At 31.6% G+C, this 13,008-nt stretch overlaps 4 protein-coding genes across 4 annotated transcripts in view; 2 read left to right on the forward strand and 2 right to left on the reverse strand.

The window, feature by feature from the left end:
- The window catches only part of LOC149902119 (uncharacterized), a 39,614-nt gene extending 39,017 nt beyond the window's left edge, over positions 1-597 (reverse strand). The window contains exon 1 of the mRNA XM_090110217.1: positions 169-597. Within this exon, the coding sequence (XP_089966343.1) occupies positions 169-328 (160 nt within the window). The 5' untranslated portion in view covers positions 329-597. The remainder of the gene's footprint in view (positions 1-168) is intronic.
- A 3,712-nt stretch (positions 598-4,309) lies between these two features.
- LOC149902120 (nitric oxide synthase-interacting protein homolog) lies at positions 4,310-5,676 on the forward strand. The gene is made up of 2 exons (XM_090110103.1): positions 4,310-5,124; positions 5,391-5,676. Exons 1-2 carry the CDS (start codon positions 4,442-4,444, stop codon positions 5,575-5,577), a joined length of 870 nt encoding a protein of 289 aa, XP_089966229.1. The 5' UTR covers positions 4,310-4,441; the 3' UTR covers positions 5,578-5,676.
- Positions 5,677-5,816: 140 nt separating this feature from the next.
- LOC149902121 (uncharacterized) lies at positions 5,817-10,550 on the reverse strand. Its single transcript, XM_090110102.1, has 8 exons — positions 10,255-10,550; positions 9,743-10,173; positions 9,602-9,667; positions 9,368-9,493; positions 8,683-8,836; positions 8,276-8,395; positions 7,146-7,393; positions 5,817-6,858 (listed from the first exon to the last, which is right to left on the reverse strand). Exons 1-8 carry the CDS (start codon positions 10,336-10,338, stop codon positions 5,817-5,819), a joined length of 2,271 nt encoding a protein of 756 aa, XP_089966228.1. The 5' UTR covers positions 10,339-10,550.
- Positions 10,551-11,022: 472 nt separating this feature from the next.
- RpL21 (ribosomal protein L21) lies at positions 11,023-12,113 on the forward strand. Its single transcript, XM_090110343.1, has 3 exons — positions 11,023-11,158; positions 11,357-11,493; positions 11,743-12,113. The coding sequence occupies exons 2-3, from the start codon at positions 11,365-11,367 to the stop codon at positions 12,091-12,093; spliced, it is 480 nt and encodes a 159-aa protein (XP_089966469.1). The 5' UTR covers positions 11,023-11,158; positions 11,357-11,364; the 3' UTR covers positions 12,094-12,113.
- The last annotated feature ends 895 nt before the right edge of the window (positions 12,114-13,008 follow it).

Below are 13,008 nucleotides of genomic sequence, written 5' to 3' on the forward strand. Positions count from 1 at the left end.
TGCATTAAAATTCATACATGTTTATTTTATGTGTTCCGTAATGCCCGGCAAACTTGTTACTATTACAAAGAATTGAATACAGAATGTTACTCAGAGTATGTGATAAAAGTTTGAAACTATTTATTTTCTTCTCTGATTCAAAATATTTTTTATTTTCTACAAACTTACCTATTGGTAGGTCACAAAGCAAGCAACAGGCAGATATAGCGCCGAAGGAGGCGCCAGATATATTGCCTAAAAGCAAATGTGGAGCATATTTTTTAAGACACACTGCAACACCAACATGATAAATACCAAGAAAACCACAACCAGCAAACGATAAGTTCATTATTATTTACACATACAATTTTAACTTCACACAGGTTTAACACAACACAGTAAAATATTCAATAAAAACACTAGAACACTCGTAGTTGTGATATCATTTTACAGTTAGTTGTCGCAAATAAACTATAAAAGTATACAGAATCGTTTGTAATACAACACCACACGACCGTCTCACTTATTAATAGTTTCGTTATTAAAATAGGACTAGTTTCAAGGCAGTAATTTATTATTGTGATGATCACTGATTAAAGAAGTCGATGAGGGCTGTCATAAATTGAAAACTTCAATTTGAAGTTGAGAAATGTCAATTATGTGGTTGGCTCGAAACTAGTCCCGTAAAAATAACGTTGCCAGTATTATTAAATTCAAATTTCCCCATATTTTGCGAATTTATATAATATAGAAACCTTACCTGTCTTCCATCATTTTTAATATCTACAAAAAAACTACGAGACCGTTTTACGATTTACGATGCAAAAATTATATTAAACCATGGACCAATTTAATTGAGTATATTGGTCCATGGTTTAATATAATTTTTACATCACAACCATAAAGTAAAGAGCTTAGTGTTATTTATAAAAATAATGATCTAAAGCGTCTTATTTACGGTCCATCTTGATGTACGTCCCGCCAAGGTCATACACGATGCACGACGCAAAACGACAGTGAATAGCGTTGACGTACGTCAATAATTATTATTATTATCTTGCTGGATGTGCACGACCAACTTTTCATCCAGCAAGCACCCCCACCACCGCGAACGTCGTGCAGATGGACAGTGAATAGCGCGGACGTACAGCAGATTAGTGTTGCCAACAGAAATTAATGTAAATACTTGGAAACGTGGCCTATTGATATGATTTTTTGTGATAACTTAGTGAGTACATGAGCAAGCAAGAAACGGTTATTTTTGATTTTTATGTACACAGGAAATCCCAATTATCATTACTCTTGGATCAACCTTGTACACATGGACAGTTTATATTCAGAAGTTATTATTTTAAAAGAACTCCAAGGCGAATTGTTGAATAACACAGATTTTATGCAAAAGTCCACTGCAGAAAAATGGCAATTTATTTAAAAAAAATATCTTGACGAATTTGTTTGTTTAAAAAAATATGATTAGCTATATACTCTCTGTTCCCGCCACTTTAGCATTTACTGAAAGAGTCTTTTCGGTCATGAATGTGAAGTGGCGGGAAGAGAGAAACCGAGCTTCATTAAAAATTAATTAAAAATGAGCTCTTGAAATATATAAATTTAGATTTGGAATGTTTGGATTCATATAATTCATTTAAAAATAATGAAAAATTCTTAGTTACTGCCATGGAACTATATATATGTACTACGTATGGAACCCACACTCCCTAAGAAAAAGTAAAGTCAAAAAATTTGACCTTGAATCTTATCGTTTCCCCTCCGTCTCTTTCTAGTTACGGTGAGTCATAATATATATAGTATGTCTATATTTCCGTGGGGTGAGTATAAATGTAAAAAATTCAGGATATTAAGGAAAAAAATAACGGATACATCAATTTTATTCGTATTAAAATTTTACTATAATACTAGATTTTGCCCGCGACTTCGTCCTCGTTGAAGTCATAAAACATAAAATCCCATTTATCCCGTGGGGATTTCGGAATAGCCTTTCTAAGTGCACCTTTAGGATACTCTAGATATACAGAGTGTGCCAAATTTCATGTCTTTAGGTCCAGTGATTTTAGGCTGTGCGTTGTCTGTCAGTCACTAAGTAACGGGAGAGTTTTATATTTATTGATTGATTGATGGTTGATGATTTACGGCGGAAATAAATTACGTAATTTCATTTATTATTCTAATATAGTTACTGTAGAATTTTTGCAAATAGATAAAAAATAGATGTTCAAGTATTTAACATTGGAAAATTGTAATGTTCCTTTCAGCGTTTTTTCATGTTTGCGTCTTCCGTCTTGCATCTTCAGAACACAGGACCGCTATAAATTATGACAACATTTTGCTGTATAATTTGGCGTTACGTCCAGTCATTTGAGGAATTAATGAAGTAAAATATCAATGTGTTTTTAAAATATTTATTTATCATTACAATGCCAACTGCCTTTACAAATTTGCAAATTATAAGATAATAACAATAAAAAGTAACGAAATCGGTTCACTGAAAATATTTTTATCATTCCATACCCTTAAGTATTTAAATAGTTTTAAGAGTACTTGAAATATAAGATCGTGGTCTAGCGCTTCCCTATCATACAATAAAAAACAAAATATAATATATTCAGGGTGTAATCGTTAAGTGTGCACAGGTGATTATTCCGTAACTATTGCAGGTATCAAAAAACTTTAAACTGATATCGATATGATACTGATATGATACTTTACCTAATGAGTAAAATAACAATAATAACTTTTTTTAAATATAACAAGAAATATCTAAAAATGTAACTTTAAACCCTCCCATACATTTTATTTCCCGTAACGTATATATTACGTTCCCACTGCTGGGACATGGCCTCCTATGAGGTTACAGCCACATCCACCACACTGGCCAAGTGCGGGTTTAAAATGAATGTTGCATATCTTCACTTTTTCAAAACAGGATATTTTTAATTCTACTATATTTAGCCATGTATTACGTTCCGCTAGATTGGACGGAAACCTGTAAAGAGAAAAGAAGATTATTTGCAAAATATAAAAAAAAAATGTCATTTAGATACAGATAACACAAAATTTGTGCTGTTGTCTTGTGCTTCTATTTCAGTAGGTACCATATATGTATGTACTTTGAGTTTTTGATTTTACAATATATCATTATATAAAAGTAGTAAACAACGTTTTTATACCATTAACTTTCACGCCAATTGAACTAACTCAAGTGGAGAAAGACTTCTCCTCATATAAAATACCATACCGAAATATATGTACACAATTTTATAAAGTATGGACACCCTAGTCTAATATTTATTACAATCATGAAACATTTAATAATAAGCAAATAACGATGTTAAATGGAAAAAACCTAATCAAAATTAACATTATAATCACAACTTCGATCTATTATTCCAGATTTAACAACAATTAAAGTAGAAATATTACTAAACTACAATTTTACATGAAGCGTAGTTTATGCATGGTTTTTTGTACTTACGAATGAAATATAATATCACATCCTGGATGCCATTCACTTTTGCAACCGCGCACAATATATTTACAACCATTTCTATTAATTTTGGCTCAGAATAATTCCAAAATACAAGAACAAACTCACGAAATGAACATAAACATCCGCCATTTTGCAGTAAACATTATTTGACACCTAGAATTGGGGCTGCCGCGCAACGATTTTCATAACATAATTCAAAATATGGGAAAAAAATTATGAGCGTGTTCGATAAGCAGTCCATTTTAAAAGTTGTAAACCTTTGTTATTTCAATGGAAAAGCAAACCTGCATGAATCTCGTTTAAATTTCATTTTTTTAGCGGATTTTATTAATGATTTATGTCATATAGACTATTATTACTGACAGTCGATTTTTTAATGCACGTCAATAGGGGAAAAATTTACAATCACGCTGGCTACCCTATGGGGTAAACAGGGGTTACTTGCGGTCATTCTATCAGTTTTTTATTTATTCTTAGGAGTTTGGGTTCCAGTATGACTATAGTTCCATGGTTACTGCAAAAAGTAAAAAAAAATACATTTTTAAAAATATTTATTTACTCTTTATTTACCTCCTTTAAAATCAGATATACTCTATTTCTTCGAATAAAAGTTGGCAACCCTAGCCATGCTTGATGCGCGCACGATCGTCAGTAGGATACATCCAGCACCGCGGCCTTGAGCCGACGTACGTCGGGGATTGACCGTGAATAAGACGCATAAGATAAAAATAGATTTTATCACAGATGTGGATTTTATGTATTCTTTTTTATCTGGCACCTGATTTTACCAATCCTTTACCAATCTGTGGACTGTGATTAGAGTTGTCAAATCAAATGACAAATCCTCGAAATATTGATTGATATTGATGTTGTTGAATATTGAAAAATATAAAGTGTCCGTAAGATTTATGTATAGTTTCCGTGTTTAATTACCTTCAACACAAATATATAAGAATGACACGTCACGCAAGAAATTGCACAGCAGGAGCGGTTTATACTTACCACGAAAAGAAGAAAGATGCTGCAGCATCAGGGTATGGCACTCAAAGTGAAAGAGTTGGTAAGGACTCGGTCAAAAGCTTCGATTGTTGTAGTCTTACCTTACAACCTTGTAGAAATCCAGTCGTAACTAAAGACGGATTTTTATTTGACAAAGAAGCTATTCTTGAATACATAATAACTAAGAAGAACGAGTATACACGTAAGTTAAAACAGTATGAGAAACAATTAAAGAAAGAGGACGAAGAGAAAAAAGAACTCGCTGAGGCGGAGAAAGAGGCAAATTTAATCAAATTCATGAACAGGGAGAAAAATATAACGAACAGTGGATCTAAATCGGAAGGCCAGCCAACAAGTTCTATCTCAAATCTTGCAAATGGTAAGAATAAGCAGCTACCGAGTTTCTGGGTGCCCTCTCAATTGCCTGATGCAAAAATCTCAAAGTTAAAAAAGCCAGATCCTACTGTATATTGTCCATTAAGTGAAAAGCCTTTAAAAATGAAGGATCTTATTGAAGTTAAGTGGACATTAGTAAATGACCCAGATGATAAGAAATCTCTTATTGCAAAGGAGAACAGATACATGTGTCCTGTTACACATGACATATTGAGTAATGCAGTACCATGTGCTGTAATCAGGTGAGTTTGTATTCTTGAATTTGAACTCTAATCATTTATATTGTTTGAACTTAAATTGGTATTATTAAAAGGTTTAAAGCAAACAAATAGAATTAACGGAAGCATTACTTACGTTATGAGAAATAATGCTCTTAATTTGTTTATAAACCCATGATAACCTTGTATTGGTAATACACTAACTATGTACCTATTTATAAAAAACATTTTTAGTAACCTCAATAATTTTTCAATCAAACATTATTCTATAAAATTAAAATGAATTTCAGAACAACAGGACATGTGGTCACAATGGAATGTGTTGAAAAAATAATAAAGAAAGATTGGTTACATCCTTTGACAGGGGATAAATTGAAAGAAAAAGACATCATTCCTTTACAAAGGGGAGGCACAGGATATGCACTTACAAACCAGAGTCTGGAAGCTAAAAATGAAAGGCCAGTGTTGCAGGCTTAGTTAAAAATAGCTACAATGCTATAATTGTTACCTTTGTAAACCTTTTTTAGAGCTTTAATGTTGTTACTTGTTACGGTAACATAATGTAACAATTTTTTAATTTACTGTAATAAAGATTAACAATTAAGTTATATTGTCTTAAATAAAAATACAAATACTTTAAAATGTATAATTATTTCTTAGAAAAATAAAATAAATCAAATCATATAAACCTCATTATTTACTATTTAATAATACTATTAATTGCTAAAAGAAAATAGATCTAGTTGAAAATCAACGGAGTGATTTCTTATTGTAGTATCTGGGTAGGATAACTCAGTAGTTCCCAATGAATCTAAAAAGTTTAACACTGATCCTTGATTTGATAACGAATGATCACTTATAGGTAGCTCACTTATACTTATTTCATTTTCTACAGTTTTTGGTATATCCTTCACGTGAATTAATGAAGGTTCTATTGAGGCATTTGATTTTAAATAATCTGTATTTTCATTAATTAAACTATCAGACTTCATAAAGCTTCCAGTGTCATGTTCGGCATCCGTATACTTTACAGTCCATTCTTTTGACGTGTCAAAATTCAAATCTGGCGTATCATTACAACTTGCCTCGGATTGCACTCGATTATCAATAAATAAATCACTCTGTATATTTGTACTCTCATTTGATTCAGTTCTGATCGTCTCTGTAAATTCATTCTCTTGACTAATTAAAGGTTGTATCTCTTGTATATCAAACTTTGGCATTTTCTCAGGATTTATTTGAAATTTTCTAAAAACTGTTGACGTCGGTTTGATTGGTGATGATCTGATATCAAAATGTGTGCTGTGAAATTGTATGTGTGGTGGTTTACTAGTTGAAGTTTCTGAATGTTTTGTTTCGTTGTTCTTTTGATTACTTATATCAATTTCCTCTGTAACAGTCTTATCCAATGAGCTAATATCAGTCTTGTGGTTATTGCTAAAGAACGCGGCAATATCGTCGTCACCTAGTTCTATAGGCACTTCCGATTCTATCAGTTTAATTTTCTTTGCCGTGTTTTGTTCAGGTTTCTTGCGTTCCATTCTTTTGCTGACAGTCGGCCATTTTTCAGCCGAGTTAATTCTTGCACAGTCATCAGTTTCTGCCACTTTTAATGTTTCTTCATTGTTTTCATTACTCCAAGTTTGTGATGGTTTACTTGGTGGAGCCGGGTTGTGTAAGCAATGACCGTCTTTGTCTTTAACACAGCTAAGTGCATCAATGTTTAAATTGTACTTCCCAGGACTTACACCAAATAATCTGTAAAGACAAATAGGCAATGTTAAATGTTATTATTTAGAAATTAAAGATTTTTAACGGATTTTAAACGCGATTTATTCATTATATTATTTTCCCGACGTTTCGAACACTTTACAGTGAGCGTGGCCACGGGCAGACTATTTTTTTTTTAATATTGACTTACATTTGAATTGGTTAAATTATTATTTAGGAAATGCAATGCAACACATTAAAAATAGGGGAATAACGAACATCACTTTACTAATTTGTTAAAATTAGTTTAATAAAATCATAATAGTAAAACATACCTTCCCACATCTTCACTAATTGTACTTAGTTTTCCTTCACCATCGCTTTTTAATAAACACGGTATTAATGATTTTATCTTCGTTATAACTTGTTCCAACTGTTGTAAGAAGATATTGGCTCTATCTTCCTCGGAACCAGTCTTGATAATGGCTAGAAGACAGTGGAATAGATTCGAGTGTATTCGAGCCGGTATATGCGTGGGGTGGTGTTCGTAATGGCGTTGTAAACGGTACAGACTGCTGAATTCCTGAGGAAATAATTTATTTATTTATTTATGCTTTATTGCTCAAGATAAATTACAAATTGAGACTTAGCCTAGGATACAATATAAGAAACGGCGGCCTTATCGCTAAATAGCGATTTCTTCCAGACAACCGGTATATAATATAATGTTGAGGTAAAATAAAGAATGAAGACCATGAAAAAAGGGTAGCAAAATTATCGAAGATGGATTCCTGTGTCTGTGTGAAGTTAACTGCATGTGGTAGGTATAATATTGGTTCACAAATTATATCGTAATTGACCATAGCTTTTAAGTTATTTCCCTACTTGTGTTTTGAACTTCAAAACTACTGAACTGATTTTGATCCTGTGTAATTTGTTCAATTTTAAAATTTTATCAAAAAATAAACAATAATATTGTTTTAATTCAATAATTTACTTGTATAACTATTTAAAAGTGGGTGCATAGTATCTAAATAGCAAGGAATAATATATTTAAGTACAGTAGAACTCCAATTATCCGAATTAATGGGGACCGGGACCCATTCGGATAATCAAATATTCGGATAATCGGATTTTAAAAATAAATTGCCATTGGAGAGAATAAAAGCTACGTTTTGATATTTCACTATTTTTTTATTGAATTAAATGAAAGAAACATGAAATTTTCACATGTTTTAAATATTTTTCAATCATTTTTCTTATTTCCTCTAGTGACAACGAATCTTTATCATCATCACCCTCTCCATATTCTTGTTAGGGGAAGAATAATAGCGCACTTAGACTTTTTTGGACAATTTTTTGTGGTTCGGATTGGAGTTCTACTGTACCTACCTAATTTTATCCTAGTGAAAGAATAACATGTTTTTTTTTAACTAGTTTAATACAAGGTAACATGAGAACTTACTGATGAGCATTGAAAACAATTTGCTATAGTGCCACTCTTTTTCTTTGGCTTTTGGTGTATTTCCTCTGGTAAGATATTTTTGGGCAATTTGACTTTTCTGCCGCTCCTTGTAACTTTGGTCTAGAATTTAAATGTAATATTAGAAATAAGAAAATATTACCTGTTATTATAGCAAATACTATTTATATAAATATTTGCTACTTTTTCACATGGAAAAAATGTATCATTTTCTTCAAATGTTGAATTGAAACTTATTTACACATGTTGAGAGTAAAATTTAAAGGTAGTGTCATGGCAATACCATAACGTCATGAAGTAGGCGAAGATTTTGGTATCTATGAATCTTGCCAAAGAAGTTTCACTTCTGAATCGTGTCCTCGGCACATTCGTTTTTTTTTTTTACTTACTTCAACAGGAATTGGTTCATTAATTACTTCAGGTACCAGTTTTGCTTCTTTCTTTTCCTGTCTCTTCACAGTTTCCTTTTTTACCTCTGGTTTCTTTTGTTTTATTACCACTTTATTCTTGCCAACAACTGTAAGATCTTTTGGTGATACCACCCTAAAAAATATAGAAAAATATATTTTAACTTGTTGTAGTAGCCATAGCAAGTCACTACATAGTATTTATACTAATATTATATATTGCTCTAGCAAAGTCGCTTCCCGCGTCTGTCTGTATGTGTGAATGCTTGTATCTTTAAAACTACACTACGGATTTAAATAGTTTTTTTAATAGATAGAGTGAACCAAGAGGAAGGTTTTTGTATATAATTTATTAGGTTTTAGAGCAGGCAAAGCCAAGGCTAGTGCAAGCGGAAAGGCTATTAAATTAATAAAACATTTAATGAGAATCTAAAACAATATTCAAAGATATGGTAGTTTATTATCAAATAAAGAGTGTTATTATTATATTAGTCTTTCTGTAAATTAGCTGAGTATAATAATAATAATAATACGGGCATTTCTCCGCAACTCGACGTCAAGCGCCTATTTTGCGTGATTAGCTGAGTATATTGAAGGCAATAACGGCAATAAAGAAATGTCTTAATTCATATTTTATATTAATATCACTAGTTATAGCAATACTTACTTATAAATAAACCTGGTATTTGTTACAGGATCATAGGTTGGTTCTTTAGGAGTATTCTTAGGATTACTAAATATTTTCAGGGCATGATTTACTATCTTCATTTGATCATCGCTCAGCTCATTGAGACTGAAAAGAATTAATTAAAATAAATTGAATTTTGAATTCTCCTCCTGTATAATGGATTACAAAGCATGGATTATATTGACGGATATAAAAAATAAATGCAAAATTTACCTATGGTATGTCTCTCCTAGTTTTAATAATTGCACTGATGTAGTTTTACTGTTGCTTATGGTGGTACTAAAAAAGAAAAGATTGTTTTAATTCTGTGTAACTTAAATAAAATAAAACATTGTACATAAACAAAAAACATACTCCTCCTTTGGTTTTTTCTTTGGCACTATTTTTCCAGTTCTTTGTTTTGGTATACTTGGTAGGTCTTTTAATTTAACAATTTTACTGCATACATCAAGTTTAGGGACAGTGTTTTTGACAGTAGGAGTACTAGACGTGTTCGTGTTAGCTACATATACAGGTTTCAGCACAACATTGTTGACAGGTGCTATGTATTGTTTACTAGCTTCGATCTGTATTCCCGTTTTCGGTAAAAAAAAATTTGCTAATTTCAGATTGTTTCCAATAACGTTTATATCAGTTTTATTAACGATTCCTTCAGGTTTCGTAAACGAAACAGTATCTGTACTCTGCAGGAGGTTATTTTCCAGTTTACCGCTATTTTCGTAAAACGTTTTTAATGTATTACTTATGGGTTTTGGTTGATTCGCAGTAACAACTATCGATCCAGTCTGAAAATAAATATAAAATTGCATCATAATATGTAAGCATGGTACAGTATTAAAAGATTATCTCAATATATTTTAATGTACCTGGTTAACACCAGGATCTTCAATAAAATAAACTGGCGTATATTGACTTGAATTCACAATTATATTCTCAATAGGCGAATTCATTTTATGTAAATAGCTAAATCTTTTAAAATAAATAGTTCATTTACATATTTTATATTGTTATAATCATCGAAGATAAGTTAAAAAAATTGTGTAAATCACTAATATCAACAGTGTTTATAAATTATGTGGCCACAGATTATGTATGATGCAAGAATGCTATGACATATAGGACACGTTCAGAAACAATTTTACTTGTAGGCGATGTTAAACATCGATGAATAATTCTTGGTAAGCTTATGTATTATCATAAGATTATCATTTTCTGATACGTTTAAAAAATTATATTGAAATAAATTAATATAGATTAGTTGTAAATTTAGAATGTTTTCTCAATAAAAATCATTAGTAACATTGACATTTCTAGAATATATATAATTTCTGAACGGAATGAGTTTATATTGGTTTTGGTTGGTATGGCCATGTGAATATTTTCATTTTGCTCAGTTGATATGAAAATAATTTCAAGGAAGTAGTGCAATTAAATATATAAATAAAATTTATTAATAATTATGTTATTATTATTGACGTAATGTAGTGTAAATCTTTAGAATTATTTCAATATTGTATAATAAATCAGTATGTTAATAATGAACGTACAAATATATTAGGATCACACACATACGTGAAACTGGTATTTAAAATAACAAAAAAAAATTAAATTATTTATTTTCATATTCTTACGGGAAAAATTTTGTTTGTATTTTAAAAGCATAGCTTCCTAATTTTCTACAAAATATTTGTATATGGCAATCTTGGCCTAAAAAGTACCAGAGACAACATAACCTATTCTTTCTCAATAGCCAAGCTCTGTCAAGCTAAGGTGAATTTTATTGAAAAATTGAAATATTCGATAGATTTATAAAATTAATGTTATTTTGCGTATTCACATTGTTTTTCTAATAAAATATTTGTACTGTGCATATTTATCAGATAGTTTTTGTGTATATTTCTCGTAGCGTAAATATCGCAAGAAGCCACGTGCGATAGCTCGATCAACAAGGGTTTGTTCTGGTTACAGGCATCAAAATGACGAACTCCAAAGGTTATCGTCGTGGTACCAGGGATTTGTTCGCCCGCAAGTTCCGCACACATGGAACCATCCCACTTTCCACGTATATGAAAGTATACAAAGTCGGCGACATCGTTGACATCAGGGTAAGGGATGCAAATCATGATGATAAAACATTGATGTGTATAAAATCTAGTTATAAATACGGTGTAGTTCATTTATTTTTGCAAATATTTGCTAAATTGCTTATTTCTTATAAACATTTTTTCGATTATTCGATTATATTTCAAATAGTAGTCATACGATATTACTTGATGATTTCTAAATAGGCCTATGTTAAATTTTCAATCCGATTGTAAATTTCAGCTGATTCTTATTAAAATTGTTTATTTCAGGGTAATGGTGCAGTACAAAAGGGTATGCCACACAAAGTATACCACGGAAAGACCGGCCGTGTGTACAACGTAACAGCCCACGCCCTCGGAGTTATTGTTAACAAGAGGGTGCGCGGCAGAATCATCCCCAAGAGAATCAACATCAGAATTGAACACGTCAAGCACTCAAAGTGCCGTGAGGATTTCCTCAAGCGTGTCAAGGAAAACGAAAGGCTATTGAAAGACGCTAAGGCGGCGGGCAAGACAGTCAACCTCAAAAGGCAGCCCAAACCCCCCAGGGCTTCTCACATTGTGAATGGAAGCGAAAAGCCAGTCTTACTTGCTCCCATCCCCTACGAGTTTGTAGCCTAAAAATAAATATTTTTTAAGCATACTAGATTTTTATTTGGAGTTCCTCTTAAATATATTATAATAAAATATGTATTATACCTGATGTTATGAATATTTTTTATTTATAAACTGTCAGGTAACTATGTTTATTTTATCTAAGTAGGCTGGTAGTATTACTTACTAAATTTGACACTATATAAAATATATAACATATTCTCACCACTTGCAATCATGGGAATTGAAATGTGTATTATAATAATTGCTGATCAGTTAGTAAATTACAATACAATTGAGATAATTTCAATTTCTATATTATATAGCTCTGGACACTAGATCAAACATACCGCTTTTCAGGCTTGAGACTACAGTACTATATAATTATTTATTTTAACCATGATGTTCTTATTAATATTTGTAGGAAAATTTATCTAAAGACATAGTTAAATATTACCTATTACTTGTTATATGACTTCCCAGAATTGGGACATAGGCCGACCAGCGCAAGTGCGAAAAAATCCGAAGAAAACAAAAAAAATATATTTAAACTAGCGGTCCGCCCCGGCTTCGCCCGTGGTACATATTTACGTTTTCTCTACATAAAAACCATCCTCGTACTTCAAGGAATAAAATAAAAAAAGAATTATCGAAATCGGTTCAGCCGTTCTCGAGTTATGCGCTTACCAACACATTTTGCGATTCATTTTTATATATAAGAGATACGACAAACAGAAACGCAATAGGCCGGCTTTTCGCCGATAAACATTTTCTTCCAGGAAATGGGAAATGTTTTAGTTTGTACATTGGCATACAGTGCATTACAATGTACAAAATCTAAAAATCTAGTACGCACATCAGCAACAGAAGATATTTTTAATTTAAATATGGCGGGATTTGAACCCACTGGTTTCGCTTTACTATAAAAGTATTATTATAATA

The sequence above is a fragment of the Colias eurytheme genome, chromosome 15, assembly GCF_061535395.1.
Source record: "Colias eurytheme isolate Ceu_HAF_F1 chromosome 15, ilColEury1 Martin Lab GWU primary, whole genome shotgun sequence".
Classification (NCBI taxonomy): domain Eukaryota; kingdom Metazoa; phylum Arthropoda; class Insecta; order Lepidoptera; family Pieridae; genus Colias; species Colias eurytheme.